The sequence below is a fragment of the Lactuca saligna genome, chromosome 4 (assembly GCF_052625555.1).
Source record: "Lactuca saligna cultivar CGN05327 chromosome 4, ASM5262555v1, whole genome shotgun sequence".
Taxonomy (NCBI): domain Eukaryota; kingdom Viridiplantae; phylum Streptophyta; class Magnoliopsida; order Asterales; family Asteraceae; genus Lactuca; species Lactuca saligna.
Genome location: NC_136420.1, coordinates 101,017,939 through 101,031,018, shown reverse-complemented (window position 1 = coordinate 101,031,018; position 13,080 = coordinate 101,017,939). Strand labels below are relative to the sequence as shown.

General features: G+C 34.1%; 1 protein-coding gene across 1 annotated transcript; it reads left to right on the top strand.

Moving 5' to 3' along the window:
- Positions 1 to 10,105: 10,105 nt before the first annotated feature.
- On the top strand, positions 10,106 to 12,542 carry LOC145042496 (cytochrome P450 736A117-like). Its single transcript, XM_078990939.1, has 2 exons — positions 10,106 to 11,057; positions 11,749 to 12,542. The coding sequence occupies exons 1-2, from the start codon at positions 10,146 to 10,148 to the stop codon at positions 12,355 to 12,357; spliced, it is 1,521 nt and encodes a 506-aa protein (XP_078847065.1). The 5' UTR covers positions 10,106 to 10,145; the 3' UTR covers positions 12,358 to 12,542.
- Positions 12,543 to 13,080: the final 538 nt, after the last annotated feature.

Below are 13,080 nucleotides of genomic sequence, written 5' to 3'. Positions count from 1 at the left end.
ATATAACGATTTAGAAAACATTTATAAGAGAACATCATAAATTTACATCATTCCATAAAACCATAATCACACGTTTCAAACCATATCATAAAAATAATAATAAAATCAAAGTACAATCCCCTGAATATCATAATGCGGAAATCCTATATGTGTGCGATGCGCTGCTACCATGTCGACTCCTTCCCCTTCGATAAAGAGGTACCTGAAAACAAAACTGAAAACTGTAAGGACAAAGCTTAGTGATTGCCCCCATCATACCACATACCATACATAACACATACTGCATAACATAACTGGGTACTAACTACCCCTTCGCTCCTGTTGACCGGTACTTTGCCTAGCATATCTGGGTGATGGCCTCCCCTTCGGCCCTGTCTATCAGTACCTTGTCTAGTATATCAGGGTGTTGGCCTACCCCTTCGGTGCTTATGACCGGTAACCTTGCCTAGCATATCCGGGTGCTAGCCTACCCCTTCGGTCCTTTCGACTGGTATTGGGGATTATTTCACCCCCTGCTCTACCACATAGAATCCAAGTGTATAAATGTACAAGTCATATACTGCCTAACTTATATGGGTGTTGGTATACCCCTTCGACCCTATCGACCGGTATTGGGGTCTATCCTACCCCTTCTATCACATACCACATAACATTATAGCATACTAGAACATAAACGTATCAGATAATAATATACTAGATAATTATCACAATGAAAATTACAGCTACTATTACTCTTACTAGTGGGTCGACCTTAGTGCCTTCAACCCACTTCTACTAGAAGGTAACTCACCTCAATGTCGTGAAGTGTCTAAATTATCCTTAATGTCGGGATCAACACCTCTCAACTCCTACGCATAAGAACCCTTCTTAATTACCATTTCATACACTTGACCCTTTTCAAGGGTCAACTCGGGTCAAAGTCAAAGTAAAGGTCAACACCCTAGTCAAAGTCAACATCTGGTTGACTCAACTCGTCGAGTTGATCCATCAACTCACCGAGTTCCATAATCCTTAGAATGTTAAAAGTTTCGACCCTACTCGTCGATTCTTTCAAGAACTCGCCGAGTTCTCCTTTGTACAAAATCGGGACCTTCTACATCTGACTTGCCGAGTTCATCCTTGAACTCGTCGAGTCCTGCTTCATGTAAGATGGCACGTGTAGTCTTGGACACACTGAGTTCTCCATGAACTTGTCGAGTTCTTCTTCATGTAGTTGGTACTTAGCCTTGAACTCACCGAGTTTGTTCTTGAACTCGCCGAGTTTGTTCTTGAACTCGTCGACTTCCATGATCTTCAGGTCCATAACGAACCCAACTAGCTGAGTCTTCTTTTAACTCAACACATTGGTCATTATCAGAATAGGTTTGGGGAAAATTGTGACCTGACTCGCTGAGTCATATGAGTGACTCGTCGAGTCCCTCCATTTCCAAATCTATTCATTCGATTTCAGTTGGCCTTAATGCATCCATAACATAGATCTAACCTCCTAGAGTCCATATTACACATAAAGCCACAAACTTTACGTCCATGCATGGGTCTTCAAGCTCAAAAGACCCAAAAATGAGGTCCACAAGGTTCATGGGACTCCCATGGCCATAAAGTTGGCACCTTTATGCCATGGGAACCCTCAATGGTTCAAGATTTGAGGTTATACTCCATAGGACCACAACAACCCAGAAATGGCTCTACTAAAGCTTAGAAAAGGTAAAAACTTGCCCTAACTAGAGATCTAAGAGATAAACGGTCAAGGTTGAAGCTTTTTACCTTAAAGAAGCCGGAAATGTGCTAAAACTTCTAAATCTACTTGCCTTCTCTTGATCTCCCAAGCCTCCTATTTCTTCCTAAGCTTCAAACACACACAAAATGGCACAAAGAGCTAAAGAACACTCAAAATCGATTAGAGTTTCGTGAGGATGGTATGAGGGTGATGGAGGTTGTAAAGGAAGCTAGTTAAGGAGTGTGTTTAAATAGGGTGCAAACCCTTAAATTTAGGGTTTCATCCAGACAACCCTACCCGTCGATTCGGGGCATCCGACTCGGCGAGTAGGTCCTTCCACCCACGTCCAATTTTCACCTCGACACAATGAGTTGGGGTCTCCAATTCGCCGAGTCCCAGAGTAAAAATGCAAAAATTCATATTTAAAGTATGTATTAGGAACTGGGCGCTACACATTCAAATAAGATTTTTGTTATATCTGCATCAACATACTTTTCCCAAACTTATTTACAGCAACACATATCTTGGGCACACAATATTCATCTTGAATCATGGTATGAGGGTACATACGTCTTGAGCATCTTAAAACACTTTCAAGCATTTCTTCACTGTTAAACAACTAAAACACTTTTTTAAATCACATATCTTGGATTTTAAACATTTTATTGTTCAAAATCTTCACACCTTGGAATCATAATGAATCACCGATCCAAAGTTCTTGGGCGAAGTCAAGTTCTAAAGCATTTTTCAGAATCTTAAACGTTCAACAAAATTTATTTCACAAAAACATTACACCATACTTACTAATTTGGTTACAAAATTAGTTTATCAATTGTTGACCAAAACAAATGCAAACGAGTTACGATGAAACTGACAAAATTAATATACGTTACCATACTTTTGATGATAAATTTAGCAGGATATTTGCAACCAAGTCAATTTAAAAAATGACTTATCTATTAGAAATTGATTTAGCTAATAACTAATTTGGGATTTTACATTCATATAATAAAATCGACGCGAAACGTATGAAATATGTGTAAGAGGGTAGTTTTTCTATGTTTGGTTTAGCCTGTAAATATAAGAGAGAGTGTTGATTTTAAGTTGTCATACTTGATTTAAAATATTTGTACTTGATGGATTTTCAGCTAATAAACGACATTTCATTCGTGATTCAAATGGATTGTATTTAACAAAGGGCTTATAGCCTAACGATATACGGTGTTGCTCTCTCTTTGAGGTTGTGTGTTCAAGTCTCGTCGTGGACATATGTGAATTTAAGGTGTAGTTTAAAATATGTTAGATTTGCCGTTTAAAAAAAAGAGTTGTATTTGATCTACGTTTTAAGGCGTGTTTGATTTCAGGCTAATAAATTAGTCATACGTGTCATGATTGATAGAAAACTAGAAAGGTTACCCCTACTACGCAGGGGCCAGAAGCTTTCACTGTTGTTTCCGAATCGATAAATATGATAGACGTAGAAAGTGCAAGGATGAAAAGCCCGGGCTTTGCCACAGACCGTTTTTTCATGTTTTTATGAAAAAATGTAAAAGTTTTGACTACAAGGATCAGAAGTGTTAAAATAGCTAAATAATTAAAGGGGTAAGAATTAGCAATTTTTTTGAAAAGGGATCAAATTTGTTAAACCATTAAAGTTTTGTGACCAAACTTTAAATATTAAAAGGTTCCTAAAAAGTGTAAAATTATTGATTGCAAGGAGCAAAAGTATCAAAATGACCAATAAATAAGGATCAAAATTGCCAAAAAAATAGCAAGTTTACTATTTTTAAGATTCATTTCTTTATAATATATATATATATATATATATATATATATATATATATATATATATATATATATATATATATATATATATATATATATATATATATATATATATATATACCATCCTATTCACTTTTTCATCCTCCTATTATATTAGCCTTTTCCTTGTGTATAATGATTGTTAATAAATTATAAAAAAAATGGAATACCAAATCCTATGGACCACACATCAATAACTTGGCCCCTACATAAGATAGATTTAGATGAAGTTTTAGATAAGTCTAAGAAAATACTTCGTATACTACATTGTAATTAACTAAGGCTCAACGGAATAGTTGCGGATAAGGCCACACTTCTTAGGCCACGTATGCACAAACATCACTCCTTGGTTGCGGTCCAGTTGAGGTTGAGGCCGTACTACGGCTTTCAGAGGGAGTGCTTCTCATTTTCTTTTGATTGGTCCATGGAGTTACCGTTTGTAAACAGTCAAGTTTTTTACTAACACAATAAATACCTTATCATTTGATGTGTGTGTGTTTTTTTTTAAAGTTGTTGGTTTAAGCTTTCTGGTTTTTTATTTTCTAATTTTCTAGGATTTGTTTAATGTCATGTTTTTTTAAAGTAATATAATTGTTTTTATTTTTAATTAATAAAATTTTTTATTTTTAATTAAAACTAAAAATTTTATTATTTAAAACGAAAAATAATTAAAGGAGTATAACAGGACTCTTTGGGTATGACATGAAACCACACTTTTGTGACAATCGTACATGTTAGTTATACAACTTTTATGGCACCACTCCCTCACCCTAATTATCATATAATTCTTAGAACTTGGAAGATTCTCTATTGTTAAATAGTTATCATATCAATCTATCACATTCTGACTTTTGTTTTTTTATCCGTTTCAAAGTTTGAGTATCAATCTATCACCTTCTAACTATTGTTTTTTTACACGCCTTATATATGTGGTTGAGATCGGTCCTAAAAACTTATCTTGACAAAAAAGTGACATGTAGGTGGTCACAACACACATGCACAAATTGAATGCAAGCTTTCATAGATATAATTGCAAAATGCAAAATTAATTCATATGGTTTATTGTGGTAATGATGGATTTGAACCTTTTGTCTACATTGGTTGTAGATTTGATCCTTTTTGTCTATCATGGTTACAGATTTGGTCCCTATCAAATTTAAGATTATTTTTCCCTTTTAATTTATCATTTGTTGTCATTTTTAAACAATTTTTAAATTTTGATAAAGGAATTACCCCCCTCCCGTTCACCCTACCCTTACCCCTACTTCATCTTCTTCATATTTTCCAGGGATGAGCATAATAATCGAAAAACCGAACTTTAACCAAATTAACCGATATAACCGAACCATAATAATCGAACCGTTTAAAAAACCATTGGTTCGGTTTCTAATTTTTGTTAACCGGTAACAAACGGTTTGGTTATGGTTTTATAGGTTAACCGAACCATTATTAACCGAACCGCTAAATGTATATTTTAATGCATAAAAATTATGGATTATATATAAAATAATATAGTCAAACTTATTTAAAACCCATTAAATTTCCAATCATGCATTGAGTTATATTATTGATTAATGTTGTAATTCCTAATCGGCTAATTCTATTATTTATAAACATTATTCACAATTCGTTTAATCTTCACCTCATAATCCTAATCGGAGGTTTCTCACACGTTAATCCTAATCAAGGATTGTTTTAACTTTATAGTTTTACTTGAATGATTTTTTTTTTAATTTATAATCAAAACTTCTAGGTAAGTTAAGTTTTTAGTTCTTCTTCACTTTATGATATATTAAGAATGTATTTTTTCTAAAAAAAATTGCTTTTTATTTACTGTTTTTACTTCACATTGAATGTATATGAGTGATTGTTTTTTTTATCCAGATAACACATAATATAAATGTTTAACTATTTTGTTTTATACTTTTTGATTTAATCATATTGAACATGTATGAATGTTTGGCTTTATTTTAATGTTAATATCAATTATCAATATACGAAGTTATTAATGTTAATTTTTTTTTAATTTGATATACTTTTTATTTAATGTTTTTTATTTTGAATGTGACTATGTGTTATCTCACTCTGAGTATCAAATGTACACATTTTATTCTATTACTATAAGCTAGGTTACAAATATTGGTGTCGAAGACTTTTTGTATTCTCTTTTCATTTTTTATGCCCCTATATTTTCGCCACTTATATTATTTTGAATATTATGGTTAACCAATATTAACCATTAACCAAAACTGTTAATCGATAAAAACCATTAACGATAACCAGTATTAACCATACCCAATGGCTACCAAAATGCATTAACCAGTTATAATGGTTATGGTTCGGTTTTGACCAATAATCGAACCAAACCGCCCCATACACACCCCTAATATTTTCCCAACCCACATGTAATGAACATGTTCACCACCCAAATAAAACAACACCACCAAAAATGATCACCATTTTCTTTTGTAATTATAGCAACAAAGCAAACCTAAAAATATATTTTCATGGATGAATTCAATCACAGACGAAAGCAAAGGACCCAGAGATAAAATTAAACATAGAAATCAGACATAAAAATATGTTTCTCATTTCCATTGTGAAAGCCAAGAACAAATTTTTATCACTAAATCAAAGACAAAAATAGAACAAAAGGGATTTTTTGAACTAAGCCATATCTTCCCTGTAACAATGGATAACTTGCAAAGACATTACATTGTTCATAACTCATATTACCTAAATCTCTAAAGCCCATGAATGATTGAAACCAGGCTTAAATCTTTTTCGGAAAATAAAAAACCAACTCCACAAATCCTTCACATCTTTATCTTTTCGGTGCCTGGTGAGTGGTGAGAGAACAAAATAGAGAATATGTAGTGGAGGAATGTGGAGGTGCAAACGTTGGTGGCGCATCATCATCATATGGTGGTTGTATTGATGTACTGGTGTAGGAATCGAACCCACATGTCTTTGAGAACAAATCTAAAAATCGGATCCAAACGTAAGGGAAGAAGGAAAGATTTGTGTGTCTGATTGTGCGTCTTTGTGTGGATCTTCTTTAAGCATCGAGTATGCTGAGAAAATTGGATTACGATTCTTAAGAAGAAGAAGAAGGAGGGTTGAGATAGTGATAGAGAAAAGGGGTGGGGTTTGTGTGTGGCCACTTTTTTATATTTAATAATAATAAAATAATTAAAGAAAAACAATGAAGAGTCTTTGGAGGACCAAATCCACAAGTAATTAAAAAAGAGACAGAATTTACAATTTTGAAACAATATGGATGCAACATAAAATAGCAAAGGATAAGGACCATGTTTGTAGTTTTTTCTTTTACGTTCATGTTACATATTATACCCGCTTGTGTTTAATTATTTGTTTTATATCCTAGCCATTTTCTTTTATTTGTTTGATTTATCAAAAAAATATAGAGAAAACAAAAAGTTGCATCATTAAAAAGATTTAGATTATACGATTCAACATAGAATATCATTAATATTAAATTTATATTGAAATTATATATATATATATATATATATATATATATATATATATATATATATATTTATATATAGGGTTTTTCCTATCCCAAACCATTGTGGTTGGTTTTCATTTATTTAATACTTCATCTTTAATCTTCTTGCAGTGGCAGCCATCTCAACAAGAGCTGCATACCGCTGATCAAAGTGCTCCACCATAGCGGTCTAGACCCAAATATCTCTGACAACTGTGCTCGGAACAGTGTAGCAACCGAATCCTGGCATCAAACTCATCCAGTCTCATCTGACCAATAGTCTCAGGCACTGCTGGTCCTTCCTGACCGCCCTCTCTTGAACCTGACCCAGATCCAGTTACAAATCTCCACGTAACCAAGATGTTAAAAATATATCAGGAATATATCAGACATCTCATATAATAATAGGGAAGCAACTCCCAACAAAGCCCTAGGGATTGTGACTTCTTTGATACACATATGGGTCATGTGTTTGCAGTAGTACGGGCCCATACTACCTTCCACATCTACCCATATTTGTATCAAGTATCACTACAACGCCCTAACAATATACATAAATATAGGCGAGCGCTCAATCCTTACTCCTGGAGGAAGGGTAAATATCTCATAACTGACTGACTGATCCTACACAACTCATCCATGAAACCCTGCAACACTCATGCATGCTAATCATACATAATGTTGGACCCTATAGACTTTCGAATATATTTGATCCTACCTTATGCCCTTCATCAAACAAGAACAAGAAATAAGGTCAAACCAAACATTCCCATGCTATAAGATCTTAATTATTTACAACTATGATACATACACTAAGCAATTACAGTAATGATATCAATTTCATATATGGAAAACCCTAGGCTATCAGACATAATATAATCAGGCATTTCTATCATGCAATTTCTGAAGATCTCTAGCCTATCACTAGCATGTTGTTCTAACATATCATAATATTAAATATTCGTATGGTATTTTAGGGTTTACTTACTGGCTCTGGCTGATCGTACATTGTGCATCCTCCTTTAGTATTTTGAAAACAATTTGAAAATCATTTAAAAAAATCTTTCCTTGGTTTGAGACTGGATTCACACGAGTGTTCCTCCAATTCACTCAAACCAAGACTCTGATACCAACTTGTAACATCTATAAATTTAAAGCCAATTTAAAACTTTTTCAAACATTCAAAAACCAATAATTGTTACAAAATGTTTTCAAAATACTTTCATATTAGAGTATCCGAGAAATAAAGTCATAAAAATGTGAAGAGGTGCACGCTCACGCCTTCGCCTTCACTCAATCATCCAAAGTATCTGAAACAAAATCCAAAATTGTAAGCCCGAAGCTTAGTGAGTTCCCCCAAAATATCAACGACATACAATCATAGTCATATCATAGCAAGTAAACAAACAGCATGCATTATGAGCCATCAATGATGAATTCGACACCACCAAGGAGGAGGGTCCCTAGAACTTCCAATTTTGTCGACCACCGAAAAGGGACAAAGCGATAAAAGGGGCGTCTTCAAACGAAAAATTAACCAACGAGGACGTACTAGCGGACAAAATAGACATAAGTCTTAGTTTTTAAGGAAAAAAAATAGAATCAATGGAGGAAGCTCGTCAGCAAAAAAATGGCACTCGCTGATGTTCAAATTTTAAACACGATGCCGCAACCGAATCTCGCACCAGAAAATTTAAGCGCATTTTTAAAAATTCAACAAGTTCTCGAAAAGTATTGCAACTAGATTTTATGCTTTTATGTTTTTTTAGTAAAATAGGTTTAATTTTCTATGTTTTTTTTTAGTAATTTAGGTATAACTTTCTATTTTTTTAGTAATTTAGCTTTAGTTTTCTATTATTTAGGTTTTCTATGTTTTTTAATTAATTTAATGTGGTTTCAACTAATGTAAAACATTTTATTATGTTTTAAATTATGTTTTTTATTTAATTTAATCATAAAAAAATTAATAAATAAAAAATAAATATTATAGAGTTGTAACCATTCCAATATCTAGTGAGTTGGTGGTGGTAGGTGGTGGTCAGCACTTTTCTAGTGGTTTGGTTGCGACTACTTCTCACAACCTTACGGTTCTTAGGCTGTCCGGAGTGGACATAGAAGAAGACTCGTGAAGCTGACATGTCCAACCAATGGACGCGTAAACACCTTCCTAATAGTCGGTGGCTTGGATGTGGAGTGACTTAGAGTGGTTGTGAAGACGGTGGAAGACGATCAATTTGATTGGTTTCATTTTCCTTCCCTCACATTTCTCTCTCTCTCTCTTTGCTTCTTCATAGTCTAACCACGAGTGAATATTATTTCCACAACTCAATGGATTAATTGTGAAATGGTTAAATAGGTACATGACCTCCTCTTCACTAATAACTCACTCGTGATCATTCCGGACAACCTTAGGAAGAAGAAGAAGGGTTGAGACAACGATAGAGAGAGAATGGGTGGGATGGGGTAGGATAGGGTTTGTTTGTGGCAAACTTTTTTTATATTTAATAGTAATAAAATACTTAAAGAAAAATAATAAAACATAAATATAGTAAGGTAGTATTTTTTTAGTTTTAGCACCAATCCACAACCAATTAAAATAAACGCCATGGACCCCAACAACATAAAATAACAAACGATAAGGACATGTTTGCAATTTTTTCTTTTACTTTCTTGTTGCATATTATTACCCTCTTAAGTTAAATTATTTGTTTTATATCCTAGCCATTTTCTTTTATTTGTTTAATATATCAAAAAATATAGAGAAAAGAAAAAGTTACATCATTAAAAAGATTTTGTTGATACGATTCAACATAGAATAATATTGAATATCGTTAATATTAAATTCATATTGAAATTTAAAATATATTTTAGAAAAAAAATTAATTTAATTTAATTTTTTTTTTGGGTTTTTCCTATCCCAAACCATGAATTGTCGTTGGTTTTAATTTATTTAATACTACATCTTTAACCTTTTTTGACTAAATAAAATTTGTTACTATGTATCATCTTTATAAATATAAAAATATAATTTCAAATATATATAAACTCATAGAAGAAGAGACGAAGGCAGCCACACCACTTCATTTTCTCAAAATGTTGAGTTTCACCAAAAGCGAAACAATGGCTCCTTTGGTGTATGCTTCCACTTTGATAATGCTAGTGTTCTTTCTCATCAAACTCTACTACTTTACTCGACCTTCAACCAAGAGAAACCTACCACCTTCACCACCAAAACTACCGGTGATCGGTAACCTCCATCAGATCAGCCCACTCCTCCATCGCTCCCTCCATTCGTTATCCCAACTCCACGGTGGTCCACTCATGCTCATCCACATGGGCTGCATCCCAACCCTGGTGGTATCATCAGCAAAAGCAGCCTCCGAGATAATGAAAACCCAAGATCTCATATTTGCGAACAGACCCGACGTGAAAATGTGGCGGAAACTGCTCTGCGACCTGAAAGAAGTCTCGGTAGCACCTTATGGCGAGTACTGGAGGCAAGTCAAGAGCATAATGGTTCTCCATTTCTTGAGCAACAAAAGGGTGGAATCTAGTAGTGAAGTGAGGGATGAAGAGATCGCCTTTGCTGTTAATAAAATCAAGAAATCTGGTAACCAGGTGGTGGATTTGAGTGATATGTTTGTGACGCTCACGAATGATGTCGTGTGTAGGTTGACGTTTGGAAGGAAGTATAGCGAGGGAGAGAGCGGGAGAAAGTTTAAGAATATGCTGAGGGAGTTTTTCGAGATATTGGGAGGTCTTAATTTGGAGGATTTTATTCCCCAGCTTGCATGGGTGGATCGATTGAGAGGACTGAATGCTAAAGTCGAGAGGGTGGCGAGAGAGGTGGATGAGTTCTTGGACGGTGTGGTGGAGCAACGGCTGAAAAAAGGGTCGGCGGCTGGTGGTGGTGGTGAAGACTTCGTTGATATACTACTTAGGATTCAGAAGGATGATAGCATAGGCGTTACTATCGACAGACTTGCAATTAAAGCACTCCTATTGGTAACTCTCTTTCCTCTATCTTGATCACTTTAATATTTTGATCGATGATATTTCTTCTTTATAAAAATAAAAAAAAAAAAATAATAAAAAAAAAAGACAGATTAAGTATATCAAGTAAGCAAGTTGACTAATTGGATCGCCTTTCTTTCAATAAGCAATCGGAGATGATTCAATCTAAAAGTAAAACATTCATCTGAAAACATACGTGCCTTAGAATTAGTAGTAGATCCAGAAATTCTGTCTATAAGGTATAAATGATTAATGGTTAAAATAACCGTTACTTTTTCAATTCAATTCAAAGAACAAATCCACGTGTGGTAAAACAAAAGATTCATCATACAAAGCTGGTCCATATATATGACTTACTGCAAAAATATCATAAAAAATGTTAAATAATTTATTTAAGATGGATATAGATTATAGACAGACGCATAGTTGTTGTGTATTTTATATATAGCTCGTGCATCTCATGGATTTCGTCTTTATCAAGATGCCTCCATGTAGCACGATTCACGGTTTCAGGACTAGTATGTATATTTAAATATATCCAGTACCGACCAATACTTAAATCGGTTAGTATTCATATTCATTCAAAAATAATAGTAAAATATAAGCATTATTAAATATACAGAATGACTATGTTACATTTTAATTCATGGTAACAAATTAAGCTTTGATATATCTTATCTAGGATGCATATACCGCTGGAACAGATACAACAGCAACAGTATTAGAATGGACATTTACAGAACTTCTAAAACATCCAAAGATTCTCAAGAAACTTCAGGATGAAGTAAGGATGGTTCTTAAAGGGAAGTCAAAGATAAACCATGATGATATCGACAACATGAAGTACTTAAAAGCCGTGTTTAAAGAAACTCTTCGGCTTCATCCTCCAATCCCAACCTTAATTCCTCGGGTTGCGAGCCAAGATGTGAAAGTCATGGGCTACGATGTCATGAAAGGAACTAGGGTAATCATTAATGCATGGGCCATTGCAAGAGACCCTAAAGTGTGGGATGAACCGGATGAGTTTAAACCTGAGAGATTTTTGGAGTGTTCAATTGATTACAAAGGTCTTGACTTTGATTTGATCCCATTTGGGGCTGGAAGGAGGGGGTGTCCTGGGATTGCATTTGCAATGACTACGAATGAGAATGTGTTGGCCAATCTTTTGCTCAAGTTTGACTGGGAGTTACCCAATGGGAAGGAAGAAGATCTAGATATGACTGAACGACCTGGCCTTACTATTCGTAAGAATACTCCTCTTTTGGCTGTAGCAACACCTTTCACTTCATAACGTGTATATGTCTAGTGTCGCTATGCATTAATTTCTGTTTTAGGTCGAGTAGCTACGGGTTAACTATGTTTATGTATGCGGTGTATGTTTGTATTTTTACATATATATCTTTGCTGCATAAGGTAAGACAACAATGATTGTATCTAATACAGTTTGATGGTAAAAATGATATCAAATTAGTCAAATTGCAGCGGCATAATGGTATATATATTTGGATATCTAGTCTACCAAATTTTTAGTAAGGTGACATTAAAACTATGTGAACCATTTATGGACGCTTGGGGTGCACACCGGATGTGGATACTATGGAAAACAAGATGTGAATTGGTGTTAGGAGCACACGATATTCACACTCCCAGATTATTGATAGGGTTAAATCTATTGTATTCAATTGGATTAGGTATAGAAGAGTAGAATGTCATCTCAAATGGGACAACTGGTGTGTTTGCCCTTTAAATTGTATGTAATACAAACTCAAATGTAGTCTTCCTTTTGGATCTGCCTAGCATCTTGCTAGGTAGTGCTTAGTCAATAAAATTTGCCGGTTCTAAAAATAAAAAAAAAATAAAAAAAAAAAGTTGTAATTACATTAACTAATGCACCAAACTTTATGAGGGCATACTAAAATATAATTTTTTTTGTAAAAAAAAAAAATCATTTTAAAAGGAAGGTGAATGTGATTTCGCCACTTCAAAAATCAATTTATCTAAATAAAATATATAA

Bases quoted from the DNA above. Each gene is read 5' to 3' on its own strand.
- LOC145042496 (XM_078990939.1), top strand. From the start codon at position 10,146: ATGTTGAGTTTCACCAAAAGCGAAACAATGGCTCCTTTGGTGTATGCT. The intron at 11,058-11,748 runs GTAACTCTCTTT...TATCTTATCTAG, and splicing joins CAATTAAAGCACTCCTATTG to GATGCATATACCGCTGGAAC.